We start from the raw sequence: 15,356 nt of genomic DNA on the forward strand, positions 1-15,356 counted from the left end.
ATAGGCTACAAGCCCTTTAGTCTTGCTAACACTAGTTGTGAGGCTCCTGCAAGGTAAGTACTCTTCCAGTTCTTGTCTTGTTCTAGTCTTGTCTTGTCATCAAGCCACGCTCTTGTGAGCATTCTCTTGTAATTGAGTTTTCTTGTAATCAAGTTATCTTGCAATCAAGTTCTAGTTCAATTTTTCTTTCAAGTTCTTCTCTTATAAGTTATAAGAGCAATCTCCTCGCTCTCAAAGAGCACTTGCCATGCCCATGACAGTTTGGTAAGACTCTCCTACCACAATCTTGCCTAGTCGTGATGGAGTCCGTGATGGAAGGTAATGTTGCTTCTTTACAAAGCACCCAACAACAAATCCAAAAGCTTCAAGAAAGTAATGCAAGGCTACAAACAAAGCAACCACAAGTTTTGGGCTTAGCTGTACAAGGCCTACAACGACAACTTTAAGAAATTCAAGAGATAAGCCTACATCAAGCCAGATGTCCATTAGCTACTACCAACCTTCATAATCAACATAAGGAAGAACCAAAGGTTAGTCTTCTAGAGAAATTTGATGCCACAAGATCAAAATTCAGAGGTTTCCTCTAGCAGGTACGATTGTTTATACATATACATCCAGATTGTTATCCAAATAATGCTTTTCGAGTCGGCCTTGTAGAAACTCCTCTCAGGTATAACTCTCTCTGCTTACTATGCCAAATGTGCATACACTTATTGAATTCCTCTCTCAAGCAATTGAATATGACAACTGCCTATTTGAGAAGACAAGAAAGACGTCGATAAGCCACCTTGAATAAAGCAGGATGAAGACTTTTAAAGACCCAACCAACCAAGAAAACCTAGTATTTGAGATAGAGCCTATGCAAATTGATATGACAGGATTCAAGCCATTAACAATTCGAGAAAAACAAAGGCAGTGCATTAATGGATTATGCATGTATTGCAGCCAATCAGGACACATAGCTAAATATTGTCCTAACAAAGAAAGAATGAGAATTCATGGTACCACTACTCCATCATTGTCGAGAAACATCGACGTCCAGTCTTAGTAGCGACCATATGGCTAGACAAAGCTTCAAGAAACCCCCCCCCCCAAAAAAAAAAATCTCTTTTTATTTACAAATCCAACATTTAGCTTTATGTTACCAATAAAGATTCACTTGGAGGGAAGACAAAAAAATGGACAAGCTTTGTTGGACTCTAGAGCCACAACATGCTTCATAGACCAGAAATTTGCAAAGCAGCATAGTATATAGCTTCTAAGGAAAGCAAAGCTGGTATGTGCAAAAGTAATTGATAGTTGATCTCTTGCTTGAGAGACATCAAGTATAAGACTCAATCCATAAAAGTTACCCTAAGGAGTCTTGTATTAGATATAGCCTTCAACATCATCCATTGCCCCAATTCTCCCATTGTTATTGGGCTACCTTGGCTAGAATTACATAAATCTGAAATCAGCTGGAGATCTAGAAAGGTTGAACAAGGTCAATGCAAAATAATAAAAGGAAGAATTCTCAAACAATATACATTGGGGCAAAGATATTCATGCGTCAAGCAAAGAAGAATCCATCCTTTTTTATTTATGCAATTCCAATGGAGAAGCCAAAGGATGAAAGCTCAAACACACCCCCTCCAACTCAATATGCAGAGTTAAAGGATGTGTTTTGAAAAGAAGAATACGGATATGCACCAAAACACCAACCTTGTGATTATGTAATAGACAAGAAAGAGCTCAATCTCCTTTCGGCCCTATCTATAAGCTATCCCAAGATGAATTAGCAGAGCTTAGGAAATATATTGATGAGAATCTTGCCAAGGGATACATACGTCATTTAAAATCTCCAACAGGTGCTCCATTTCTATTCATCAAGAAAAAAGATGGATCCCTCTGTATATGTGTGGATTATAAAAGTCAATGAGATTACTATCAAGAATCCCTACCCTCTTCCTTTGATTCCTAAACTCCTTGAACGACTTGGGAAAGCCAAAGTCCTCACCAAGATCGATCTTCGTGGCACTTACAATCTTATCAAGATAAAGGAAGGTGATGAATGGAAGACAACTTTTCGCACAAGGTATAGGCATTTTGAATATATTGTTAGGCCATTTGGCCTCACGAATGCTCCAACAATTTTTCAATATATGATGAATGATATCTTTCAAGAATACTTGGACGACTTTATTGTGATCTACTTGGATGAAATCTTGATCTTTTCCAAGAACCGATAGGAACATGAGCATCATGTCAAAATAGTCTTAAATAAATTGCGGGAAGTAAGCTTGTATGCAAAGCTAAAAAAGTGTTCTTTCTATCAAATTGAAGTTGAGTTTTTGGGGTATGTCATTTTTAAGAAGAGAATTTCTATGTACCCTAAGAAGGTACAAACTCTTCTAGAATGGGAGACACCTTTATTTATGCGAGATATTCAATGCTTTTTTGGATTTGCAAATTTTAATCAAATCTTTATAAAGGAGTACTCTCATGTTGCTACCCCTCTAACCAACCTAGCTGGAAAGAACAAGTTTATATAGAATTAGAAGGACAAACAAGCTTTTCAAAGGTTAAAGCAAGCCTTCACCTCAACACCCATTCTCATCTGTTGGATATTTCACTCACGCCTCACTTACGCCTATGCTCACATCGGAGTGTCGGTGATCAATAGGACATTGGGGCATTTTTTACTCTCGGTAGGAGAGGTTTTTTCCCCCAGACTTATGGTATTATTTCGTATGTGCTTATGACACACACTTACGGGCACTTACCGTGTTCGGGTGTGAACACCCCCCTACAACCCTAAGGTTTAAGGGTTGTACCTTGTACTTTCAATTTTACACTCTTTTCAGTCTATTGCATTGGGTGTCGTGCTTCACTCTTTACTGTCTACTGTTTTCTGTGCTGAGCTTCGATCCTGACCTCCACTCTCACATTTGGTATCAGAGCAGCATTGGCTCTGTTCAGCAGAGGTTCCGTTCCGTTCAGCTCAGCTAAGCTCTGTTCTGCTCATCTCCCAACCAGCACCAGTCAACAGAGGAGCTCGTCAGCCAGGTCGTCCTGCACCAGACAGGTCCACCACAACAGTGCCCAGACTCAGCGGCAGCTCCTACCTTTACCCTGCACGCAAGTGCCAAAGCTGCCCGTCCTCTGCAGCCTTTCCATGTGCCAGCAGCGTTGCCATGCTTGCACTACTTATTCTCTGCTGCCACTGCCCTGGTCTGAGCCCGTCACTTTGTTGGGAGCACCGCCAACGAACACCCACCTGCTTGGACCTCAGGCGCTTGCCTCTCCCTGCGCCATTTGCGTCGTTTCGTCCCACAGCCACCCCCTGTGCCCGTTGGTATCACGTCACCCGCCAAGTCAGTCGAGCGCCCTTTGTGCCGTTTCGTCCCACAGCCGCCCCCTGTGCCCGTCACCCGCCAGGTCAGTCGAGCGCCGCCTGAATGCAAAGGCCCGTTTGACATCTGCCACCTGACACATGCGTCAACTCGCCTGCGACGACCAGCCGTTTGCCCTCACATCAGCAACATTGACCACTCCCGCCTGTCATCAGCGCAATTCGTCATTTCCAAGGTAAATTGTTAAAAAAAAGTACATTTTTTTTCTACCAGAATTAATTTCTGGAAGAGAGGGTTCCCACGGCCCAGGCACAGCATTCAAAAACGTGTCTAGGACACATTAAATGCAATTTCTAGACACAGTCATCAAAAATTTTTGGGGCTTTTATGTTTTCTGAGAATATTGGCATATGTACTGCAATCACAGTCATTGATAGACTGTTTTGAACAAATCTGGGGCAAGCAATTTTGGGGATTTTGCAGGTACAGTGTTTCTGAACACTGATTGCACGTTGGACTGCGTGCATAACAGACAGTTTTGACAGAGTGCACCTTTGTACACTAATTGCAGAAACTTATTTCCTGCAATTTCTGAAAATTTTCAAATTTCCTGTGAAGTTCTGCTTCGACATTTCTCTCTTGCATTTTCGGTAATTGAAAAATCATGGCAAATCAAGGAGGAGATGTTTTCACCTATGTATCCAAGGAGGACACATTGGATGGAAATAACTATTCACTTTGGTCCTTCATGATGAAGAATGTACTTGTGGCCAAAAATCTTTGGGATTATGTCAGTGGAGAAGAAGCTCGACCTGGAGTTGTGGCTCCAGCTACTCCTCCTCCAAGAGGACGTGCACCACGGGCACCTCAGCCTGCTCCACTTCAGCCACTTCCCCAAAGAACAGCAGCTCAAAAAGCATGGGATACACGGGATGCACAGGCTTTGTCGCTGATTGCATTGGCAGTTCAGCGGTCAATCATCCCCCACATTCGTTCAGCAGCTTCTTCACGAGAAGCTTGGCTAACTTTGAAGCAAATGTTTGCAAGCAAGAATGAGACTCGCACCTCTTTCCTAAAGAAAGAGCTAGAGACATTGAAAATAGATGAAGGTGATTCTATTCAGGATCACTTGAACAAAATTCAAGACTTGCGAGAGCAACTCATGAATGTTGATGAGTACTATTTGGATACACATATGATATCCACCACTTTGAACTCATTACCTCCTTCGTACTTGGCTTTTCATACGGCCTTAAACCTCACCATGAGGATTGCCGCGCAACCAATCACTTTTCTTCAGTTAGTCAGTTTGCTTCCAGAGGAGGAGCAAACACGAAGGAATAGTGGTAGCCTCTGAGCAAGCTTTTATGGCTAGACAAAAGGGCAAAGGCAACCAAGTGAAGAATGCTCCGCAGAGTTCTGGGACTTCTGGCACATCCCAGGCAAACAAAAGACAAGGGGGCATGCAAGCCAAAAAGGGAAAATGCCATTATTGCAAGAAACCAGGACACTATATCACTGAGTGCAGAAAGCGCATTGCCAAAGAGAAGAAAAAGGAGTCAAGAATGCCTGTTTCTGATGCTCCTTCCACTGCTACATAGTCTGCGTCCTTTGTTGCAGACAGGGACTATTGTTTTTACACATGCAGTTATGACACCTCTTGGGCAGATCGAGCATTTAGCTCTACTGAGGATGCGGGCACTTGGTTTTTTGATAGTGGTGCTTCTAAACATATTACATCTCGCAGAGATTTATTTGCATCTATTCATGCAGCTCCAAATGGCAAGTCTGTACAGTGTCCCAATAATGCATCATACCCTGTTAGAGATATTGGGGAGATTGTGCTCACAGCCATTGATGGCTCTATTCTCCACCTACAGGATGCTTTATTTGTGCCAGGCATAAAGAAGAATTTGCTCTCTATCTCTTCTTTGGCACATTGTGGATTGCAGGTCACATTTGATGATGACCGATGCATGGTGAGAGACAAAGAACACATGACTTTGGTCTTAACAGGCACTTTATGTCATGGGTTATACGAGTTGGATGCTCTTTCAGTTGATCAGTCAGCGTACTTGGCATCTAGGTTGCAATTAGTGCATTCAGATGTATGTGGACCTATGCAGACAAAGTCATTGGGAGGATGTTACTATTTTGTGACTTTTATTGATGACTTTACATGATTTTGCTGGGTCTACTCTTTGGTCAAAAAGTCAGAAGTGTATGATGCATTCTTGGCTTTTCTTGCACTTGCTGAAAACCAGTCTAGTTTGTAAAATTAAGACTCTCCGTTCGGACCGAGGGGGGGAATACATGTCCTCTATGCTGAATTCTTTTTTGAAGGGCATTGTCCATCAGTACACTACTGCTTATACTCCACAGCAGAATGGGGTTGCAGAGAGAGAGAATCGGTCACTCATGGAGATGGCCAGATGTATGCTGAAGGCAAAGAGCTTCCCTCACAGTTTCTGGATGGAAGCTGTCATGTGTGCTTGCCATGTTTTGAGCAGATGCCCCACCAAAGCATTGAAGAAAATTACACCTTTTGAGGCTTGGAACAGCCGGAAACCTTCTGTTGGACACTTTCGTATCTTTGAGTGCCTTGCATATGCACATATTCCAAAGGTACTCAGGAAAAAGTTGGATAACAAGGCTATTAAATGCATTTTTATGGGATATAGCAGTGAGAGCAAAGGCTACAGACTCTATGATCCTGTTTCTAAAAAGGTGTTTGTCAGTAGGGATGTACTATTTGATGAAAAATCAGAATTGTCCCTGGCTGGTTTAGATACATATCAGGCTGCCCGTGATGTATTTGAAGGGCTGCTACCCATTACATTTGGTGATTCAGCTGGAGTTTCAGCAAGTGAACTCACTATTCAGCCAGCTGCTCCTTTTGAAAATACAGAAAATCAGCCATTGGCTGATCTGAATATTCAGCAAAGTGCTGAAACTGAAATTCAGCAAGAGCTTATGCACAGTCACGAGGCAAGACAAATGCCTAGATGGTATTTACAGACTATGAAAGATAGTCATTTGGATGCACCCATGGCTGGTCGTACTAGAAGACAAGCTCGTATGTATGATACTGCACATACCATGGAGTTCGTTATGGCAGTAAGCACCTTCGATGATGAGGAGCCTGAATGTTTTGAAGATGCACAACAAAGTGTGCATTGGATGGCAGCAATGCAAGCTGAATTGGATTCTATCACTAAGAATCAAACATGGGATTTGGTGTCTTTGCCATTTGGGAAGAAAGCCATTGGAACAAAATGGGTCTACAAGCTGAAACGGAATGCAGATGGATCCATTGACAAATACAAGGCAAGGCTTGTAGCTAAAGGCTATGCACAGAAAAAAGGCATTGACTATGAGGAGACATTTGCTCCTACCTCCCGTATGACGACCATCAGGTCTATGGTTGCTTTGGCTGCTCATTATGGATGGACTGTGCATCAATTGGATATTAAAACTACATTTTTACATGGGGAAATTCATGAGGAAGTATATGTACAACAGCCCATTGGTTTTGCAGTTGAGGGCTTGGAACACTTGGTATACAAGCTGAAAAAAGCTTTGTATGGTTTGAAACAAGCTCCTAGAGCTTGGTATGAAAAGATAGATGCTTTCTTGCTTAGCCAAGGGTTCATAAACAGCTCATCTGAGTCTACCCTTTACGTATGTAAAGAGGGGGGATCCATGCTGATCATTTGTCTTTATGTTGATGATCTCTTGCTTACAGGGACATATGCTGATCAAATTTCAGCATTTAAACAAAATTTGCAGCAAACTTTTAACATGTCAGACTTGGGGTCTTTACATTATTGCTTGGGCATTCAATTCATACATGATGCTAGAGGTATTGGGTTATCACAGTCAAGATACATTGGTAAACTTCTTGAGAAGTTTGGCTTACAGGATTGCAAACCAATTTATACACCAATGGAACCTGGACTTAAACTATCATTACATGATGACAGTGATTTGTTTGATAGACACACATATGCTCCAGCAGTTGAATGTCTTATTTACTTATGCAATACTAGGCCAGACATACAGTTTGCAGTTTCAGCCCTGAGCAGATATATGCATCAGCCACGCATGTCACATTGGCAAGCTGTTAAGTGTGTCTTCCGTTACTTGCAGGGTACTAGATCTCTTGGATTGCTTTATGCCAAGGGGGACCACTGCAGTTACATACTTACAATGATTCTGATTGGGCTGGTGATTATGATTCACGTCACTCCACTAGTGGCAATTGTTTCTTTCTTGGCTCGTTTTGCATATCTTGGTTTAGCAAGAAACAGTCCACTGTTGCCACATCGTCATGTGAAGCTGAATACAAGGCAGCTTTCACTACCACAATTGAATGCGTATGGATTAGACGGTTGCTTGCTGATCTAGATGCATCTGTTACGGAGCCTACTCCTTTGTTCACTGACAATCAGAGTGCCATTGCAGTGGCACGGAACCCAGTGTTTCAAGTACACACGAAACACATTGAGATACATTATCACTTTGTCAGAGAGAGGCTACATGCAGGTGATATCAGCCTTGTCTATTGTCCTACCACCACATCTTCACCAAAGCTCTACCTCGTGAGAAATTCGAAGCATTTCGCCATGCTTTAAATTTGGCACGTAGAGTGGGCGACGCTCCACCTAGGACCTTCTTCAGCATACAGGAGGGAGGGCGTCTAGCCCCTGACAGAGGGCAGCAGGATGAGGGGTTAGCTGTCCTCTCATAAAAGAGAATCCGAGTGATTGGCCTTCAGGGGAAGATATGGCGGTTGGACCCTTTTATCTTCTGGCAGGAGCTCAAGGAGTGGTGCCTCTGGATCTTGGAGGGCAGGCCGCTTGATGAGTTGGAGTGGGACCTGTGAGAGTGAGAGTGGCTATGGCCAGCCACAGCAGTCGCCAAGAAGCCACCGAGGTTCCTGGAGTACATGATATCAGGAGGCTTTCAGCGGAGAGAGACTTTCAATACAGGCGACTTTAGCAGAACTCTAGACCTCCATCATCCACTCTCTCCGCGGCCGATGGGATCAAGTGCAGGGCGAATCCAGGGCTCGTCAGGAGCTCCGAGGTCATTTCATGCGCACTTGGGGCGGCCAAGACCTGTTTTTCGTGATGCAAGCAGGCAGCCCCAGATGGCGATACACCCCCCCTCCATGGCTTCTTGCCCCCATCCCCCCCAGACCGCCTTGAGAGGCTTGTATATATGATGGACTTGTGACTTTCATCAGCTCCAGCTAGTTTGTTGAGCATGAGCACTCCGTTGTAATAAGTTTTTTTGAGTAATATAATCAGCCACATTTTATTTGCAAAAAAACAAAAGATTCATTCGCCAAGAACATAAGGAGGCAATTACATCAAGGCCAAGAACAAACTCAAAGGGATTTTCAAGCCATTGATGGGCTGCTCTATTATAAAGAACTCCTCTACATTCCTCCCGGTCCTTTGCAAGTGGATATACTCAAGACAAGACATCATCTCCCCTTAACGAAGCATTTTAGGGTTAACAAGACAATCAAGCTGGTTTCAAGGGATTTTTGGTGGCCACAAATGTAGAAACTAGTCAAGGACACGTCTCTCATCATTGACCTCATGGCCTTTTTCAACCATTACCTATTCAAGTAAGCCATGCTTATCCTTATCCATGGACTTCATTATTAAACTACCTTCTTCCAAAGGGTATGATTCTATCTTAGTGATGATTGATCAATCTACAAAAATGACACTTCATCCCAACAACCAAGAGTCTCAATGGAGAAGGGTCAACAAGGCTCTTCCCGGAACAAGTATATCGACACCATATGTGTTGAAAGATATGATAAATGATATATACTTCAAGAAGAGATGCTCCGTATCCCATAAGCACAGTGACGAGAGTGGAGCAACCCAAAGGCTACATAAGCATGTACTTGGTTCTTATTTCAATACAATGTCATTATATTTTTTGTTCCTTCAGTCCCAGTGTCATTGCTACACACACAAGATTGTGTTTATGAGTCCAAGCTTTCATCTTGGAACCTAGTTCACTTGTGTAACAATCAATCCTTCTTGTCTATGTTATCTCATAAGTCTTCTCTTTCTCTTCCATCCACCATAGCCATGCTCTAGATCCATGCATTCTAACATGGTATCAGAGCCATGGTGAGCATGGCTAATCTTATCAAACTTTCCTTCAACTCCTCTTCATGTCTGGTAAGCTCATTGTTTGTCAACTCATGAGTTCATTTCTCACTCCAACTCCACTCTTTCCTTCATGGCAGCCATAGCTAGCCTGAATCTACCCTGCTTGGAGCTTTCATCTCTCTCAAACTAGGGCATATCTCACTGAACTTTCTTCTGTGGACCTCTTGCTCTACTTAGGGGGCAACTTCCTGTCACTTTAAACATCAACATAGCCCTACTTTGAGCTCAGCATTACAAGAATTCGTCATCACAGCCTGCTCTCCCTACACGCAATGAGATTCTCGCCGAGTTCATAAGGCAACTAAAGCTCCATACCTAAGCTCTCTCCCACTCAAAGGGTTTTCAAAATGGTCATCTATGTGAGCTACAATCGATGAAAAACCAAGCCCTTGTCCTAAAATCCTAAACAAAAAGCCATAGCCATTTGGCACTCTGATCTGGTACTCCACTCAGTTCCCAGCACTTCAAATTAGTTAGGAGGGAAGAAATCATCCAACAACATCAAGTTCTTCAAAGCATAGTATCTTTTGATACTCATTTTAGTGCTTCTTGGCACTTCTATTTCTTGACACATCCAAGAACAACTCATTTGCTTGTTTTACTTCAGTTCTTGCAATTACAAACTTGAAGATTTTAATGTGGAATGCCCAATTGATTAAATCCCTTGTAAGCCTCAATCTCATTGTAAAAGGATAGACACTGCCCGAATATACTTGCAGTAAGATCTCCTTCAAATGTCTGAACTTGAGCAAATAGCCAAATTCAATGGTGAAGGCTTTCACGCCTAGAAAGAAAAAACAACATACCATCTCATGAGGAAAGACCTCTAGGATCTATTTGAGGATGATATAGGAGATGCAGATAGCAAAAAGGAAGATGATGAAGATGGGTTCGTTGAAGAAGTCTAGTTCAAGACAAAAGAGTGGAAAAAGATGAACAACAAGGCTCTAAGCATCATTGCTTGGGGACTATCTGATGATGTATTGCACCATATCTCCAGCATCAAAGATGCAAAAAAAGCATGGGATGAGCTCGACAGGATCTTTGGAACTTGAGCTAAAAACTCAAAAGTAAAATTACTCATGCGATTCTATAAGCTAGATAAAAAGAACAGTTCTTCTATGACCATACACATTAACAAGTTTAAGAGTCTAAAAGCTCAACTTGCAACTTTTAAAAAAAACACAAATAAGGATGAAGCCATAGCAGTGCTACTAGCAAGTGTAAATCAAAAACCATATGAGAACCTTGTATCTACCCTAAGTAATGTCCCTAATATCTCACTCAAAGACATTGAGCATTCTCTACTTGATGGAGAAAGTAAACTTAAAAACAAGTAAGTAAAAGAAATAATCTCAAAGGACAATCTCTTGTACACCAAAGGAACTTATGGAGCAAAAGGACGTGGAAGAGGATTCAACATCAACAACAAGGATCGGGTCACATATCATTATTGTGGTAAGATTAGGCACATGGCCAGTGAATATTTTCACAGGAAAAGAACACAAGTGCAAAATGATAACCATCAAAATCAATTAATGAATGAAAAAGATGCTTCCGCTATCAACAACAACTTTGATAGATTATTTTGAAGAAATTTTCATTGTATCTTTCTCATAGTGAATCTTGTATTTTCCCATAGTAGATTTTGTTTCCTTAGATAGACAATCATATAAGATTGCAAGAGAAAAATCCAGGTACTATAGACCCTGCAAGCATAGATTAAACAAGCTCAAGAGAAACATACAAGAAATGCAGATAAGCTTCGCATACAACACCCATCATTCAAGATTGGAGATCAAGTTTGGCTTCTACAATGTGATCTATGTTCTTCTTGTCCCTTCCAAAAATTGGATTATCAACAACTTGGGCTCTTCAAGATTCTTGGCCAAGTAAATCCAATCACCTATTATCTCCAACTTCCCCAGTCCATGAAAATCCATCCTATATACCATGTTTCATGGAGCCATGTCATACATCTAGTATCCCTAAAAGAATACCAAAGCCATTGTCTCCGATCATAATTAAATATCATTGAAAATATGAAGTGGACAAAATCTTGGATTTAAGAATTTCAAGAGGCAAATTACAATATCTTGTCCATTAGAAGGGCTATGATACAAGAGAACGAACATGGGAACCAACTTCACATCTTCAAAGAGCTTGTGTTAATGTTCATGAATTTCATCTTCAACACCCAACCAAGCCAAGGTCTATTCAAAAGCACACCACCATGCCTCATGAAACTCACTGCTAGAAGAGGGATAATGTAACAGACGCTCAAGCAAGGGCAACCCTTGGTTCGTATGCAAGCTAGGATAGCCCTTAGTTCCATTTAGTTTCTAAAAGATTCTAGAACATTCTAGAAGACATCTGTATCATCGCTAATGCCATCGTTAATATCAGCATCCCATGTGTCAACGTGCATGTCATGCTATGTAGCATCGTCTTATAACGACATGTGTCCCTCTCTTAACCTTCCTAGACTATAATATAAAAAGGTATCATGGGCTATAAGCCCTTTAGTCTTACCAATACCAATTGTGAGGCTCTTGCAAGGTAAGTCCTCTTCCAGTTCTTGTCTTGCAATCAAGCCACGCTCTTGTGAGCATTCTCTTGTAATCCAGTTATCTCAAAATCAAGTTTTAGTTCAATTTTTCTTTCAAGTTCTTCTTTTGTAAGTTCTGAAAGCAATCTCCTCACTCTCAAAGAGTACTTGCCATGCCCATAACAACTATGACTACTTTTTATCTTCAGGGATTGGTAGGATCAATATCAACATCAATGTGTTTCTTAGGCACCTTGGTGGTGGCTTAATCATCCACAGCTTGGGTATCCACGGTCCTGTCTGAGTGTCATTACTATATGTACTCTGATAAGTCCATATAATTGTATATTGTATTGTACTAATCACCCATGATTTGAGAGAGGGTGTTAGGAGAGTGTACATCTCATGGGCTAGAGTCCACGTACCCTTAGAGGTGCAAGACTCAAAGCTCTTAGATAATACCCACTTACTCCAATATGATTGGTATAGCTATGCCCCTCATAATAAAGTGAGCGGCTACCATCATGAATTATGGCTTCATAACATGTATCCCATACATTTACATTCATAGCATCAACCTATTTACATTCACATGCATTTATGTTAGATTGAAGAGAAAATAGACAACAGACTTTAAGCATCCATCACTACATCCTTGTCTTCATCTCTTCTCCATCTTATGCAGTCAGAGACATTAAGCATCCATCACTGCATCCTTGTCTTCATCTCTTCTCCATCTTATGTAGTCAGAGAACTTGTCCTGAATGATGCTCCATGACATGTATTCCACACATTCAGAAATTTACCACCTTCAACTGGTCTCCAGATCATGCAACCACTATGACAAATTTTCCCTATAATCCTACTGCCATCTCTACCACCTTCAACCAGTCTACAGATCATGCAATCACTATGGCAATTTGCCCTATCATCCTACTGCCATTCTCACCAGCTTGAACCAGTCTCCAGATCATGCAGCCACTATGGCAATTTGCCCTATCATCTTCGTAATTTCCACCACCTTGAACCAGACTCCAGATACTACCATTTCTACCACCTTCAACCAGTCTCCAGATCAGGCAATCATTGTAGCAATTTTGCCCTATCATCGTACTATAATTTCAGGTAAGGCATGTATTAAGCTTGAACGGATTCACCAATGGCGTCAACATTCAAGGGCAGGTGTCCAACTCTCCAATAGATCAGGTGTCACTTTTCCAAAGTAGTATTTAAAGAGCTCTGTGTGAGATCATCCAGTGATCTTATAAATGGCACATCAACCTCTCTTCTTGGAGTTACAGAGTATCTCTCAATTGATAAAAGGACTCACCACATCTCCGACTACTGCGATGCGGACTCGAGATGCAGCCATGGCTCCGGCCCTCCAAGAAGAGTCAGGGCTCCTGGCAAAATAAGGCCCGGAACCAAATTTGGGTGCCGCAAATATTCCATTAATTATGAACATTTGCTACAAAGCAGTGTTATGATATATCAAAGAACTTAGAAGTACTCGGAAAGGAAGGCTGAGGCTTCCATGGACCAAAAGCCTTCCCTAACTTTCTCTTCTTGTACCTTTTCGATTACAAAATCTTGGATTTAAGAATTTTAAGAGGCAATTACAATATCTTGTCCATTCAAAGGGCTATGATGCAAGTGAACGAACATGGAAACCAGCTTCATATCTTCAAAGAGCTCCTATTAAAATTCGTGAATTTCATTTTCAACACCCAACCAAACCAAAGCCTATTCAAAAGCATACCACCGTCCCTCATGAAATTCGGTTCTAGAAAAGGGAGTAATGTAACAAATGCTCAAGCAAAGACAGTCCTTGGTTCATATGCAAGCTGGGATAGCCCTTGGTTCCATGAATTTTTTAGAAGATTCTAGAACATTCTAAAAGATATCTAATATTAGCATGCCATGTGTCAGTGTACATGTCATGCCATGTGGCATCCTCTTGTAATGACATGTGTCCCTCTTAACCTCCCTAGACTATAGTATAAATAGGGGTTATGGGTCACAAGCCTTTCAGTCTTGCCAACACCAATTGTGAGGCTATTGCGATGTCTTCCAATTCTTGTCTTGTAATCAAGCCATGTTCTTGTGAGCATTCTCTTGTAATTGAGTTATCTCGCAATCAAGTTTTAATTCAATTTCTCTTGTAAGTTCTAAAAGCAATCTCCTTGCTCTCGAAGAGCACTTGTCGTGCCCATAACAACTATACTCTTTTTTGTTCTTAGGGATTGGTATGATCAACATCAACATCGGTGTCTTTCTTAAGCACCTTAGTGGTGGCTTGATCACCCACTGGTTGGGTATCCATGGTCCTATCCGAGTGTCATTTTTATATGTACTATGATAAGTCCTTATCATTGTATATTGTATTGTACTGATCACCCATGATTTAAGAGAGGGTGTTAGGAGAGTGTACATCTCATGGGCTAAATTTTTTGTACCCCCAGAAATGCAAGCCCATATTTACTATTGGGGATAGCAATGGAAAAGGGAACCTTTTTCAATTGAAAAAGAATGGAAGGAGAAAGAAATCATAGCCTTAGCAACATTATGCAATTACAATATGAGAGGCCAATCAAAATTCTCTAATTTGTGCTCCTTAGAGAAAATTCTTCGACCCCTACAAAAATCAAATGTTACTGCCTCCATTAGGAGGGGTAGACCAAAAACACTTGCTTAATCACTTAGCAAATGTCCTAAGACAATGATGACTATGCTTTTTCTTTTCAAAACACATTCTCACTCAAGTCTTTTGAAGGGGTCAACCATGCATTATGTTTCAAAAGAAACATTCACGTAGTGAGTTTGAGCACTCTCCCTAAGTTGTAGGAATCATATTTCCTTTAAAATTGTGCTTAACTTCATAGTCCCCACTCACCCCATGCACACTTTTTTGATATCGTGGCTTCACCTTTCAATCTTTAAGAGAGCTAAGTCTTTGATGATGAGGCGATGAATTTGTCCCACATGTCACAGGTCAATCTCTCCTAAGACACTTTGGAGGCCATCATAACCCATACAACATCCCCATGCCTAGCATCTACGACATTCCCATCCTCTTCCATTCTCATGCACTTTCCATACACCATCTCTTGTGTTTAGTGTAATCCCACATGATCCCCAACCATTTAGAGAACCATTCATCCCACCCCCCACCCTTTCCCCTCATCTATTGTATCAACATCCCTCTTTTCATGCTAGTGTATCAAATATCAACTCCCCTCTATGCCTCCTCTTCATGGTGGCCTCCAAAGACCACTA

The 15,356-nt window shown here is 41.5% G+C and overlaps 1 protein-coding gene and 1 pseudogene across 1 annotated transcript in view; one reads left to right on the forward strand and one right to left on the reverse strand.

The window, feature by feature from the left end:
- The window catches only part of LOC148008419 (uncharacterized), a 199,828-nt gene extending 186,203 nt beyond the window's left edge, over positions 1–13,625 (reverse strand). The window contains exon 1 of the mRNA XM_087674241.1: positions 13,411–13,625. Within this exon, the coding sequence (XP_087530367.1) occupies positions 13,411–13,545 (135 nt within the window). The 5' untranslated portion in view covers positions 13,546–13,625. The remainder of the gene's footprint in view (positions 1–13,410) is intronic.
- LOC148008422 (uncharacterized) lies at positions 6,381–11,789 on the forward strand (annotated as a pseudogene).
- Positions 13,626–15,356: the final 1,731 nt, after the last annotated feature.

This window comes from Lygodium microphyllum, unplaced genomic scaffold (genome assembly GCF_053477565.2).
Source record: "Lygodium microphyllum isolate KBCC unplaced genomic scaffold, Lygodium_microphyllum_v1.1.10 scaffold_144, whole genome shotgun sequence".
NCBI lineage: Eukaryota > Viridiplantae > Streptophyta > Polypodiopsida > Schizaeales > Lygodiaceae > Lygodium > Lygodium microphyllum.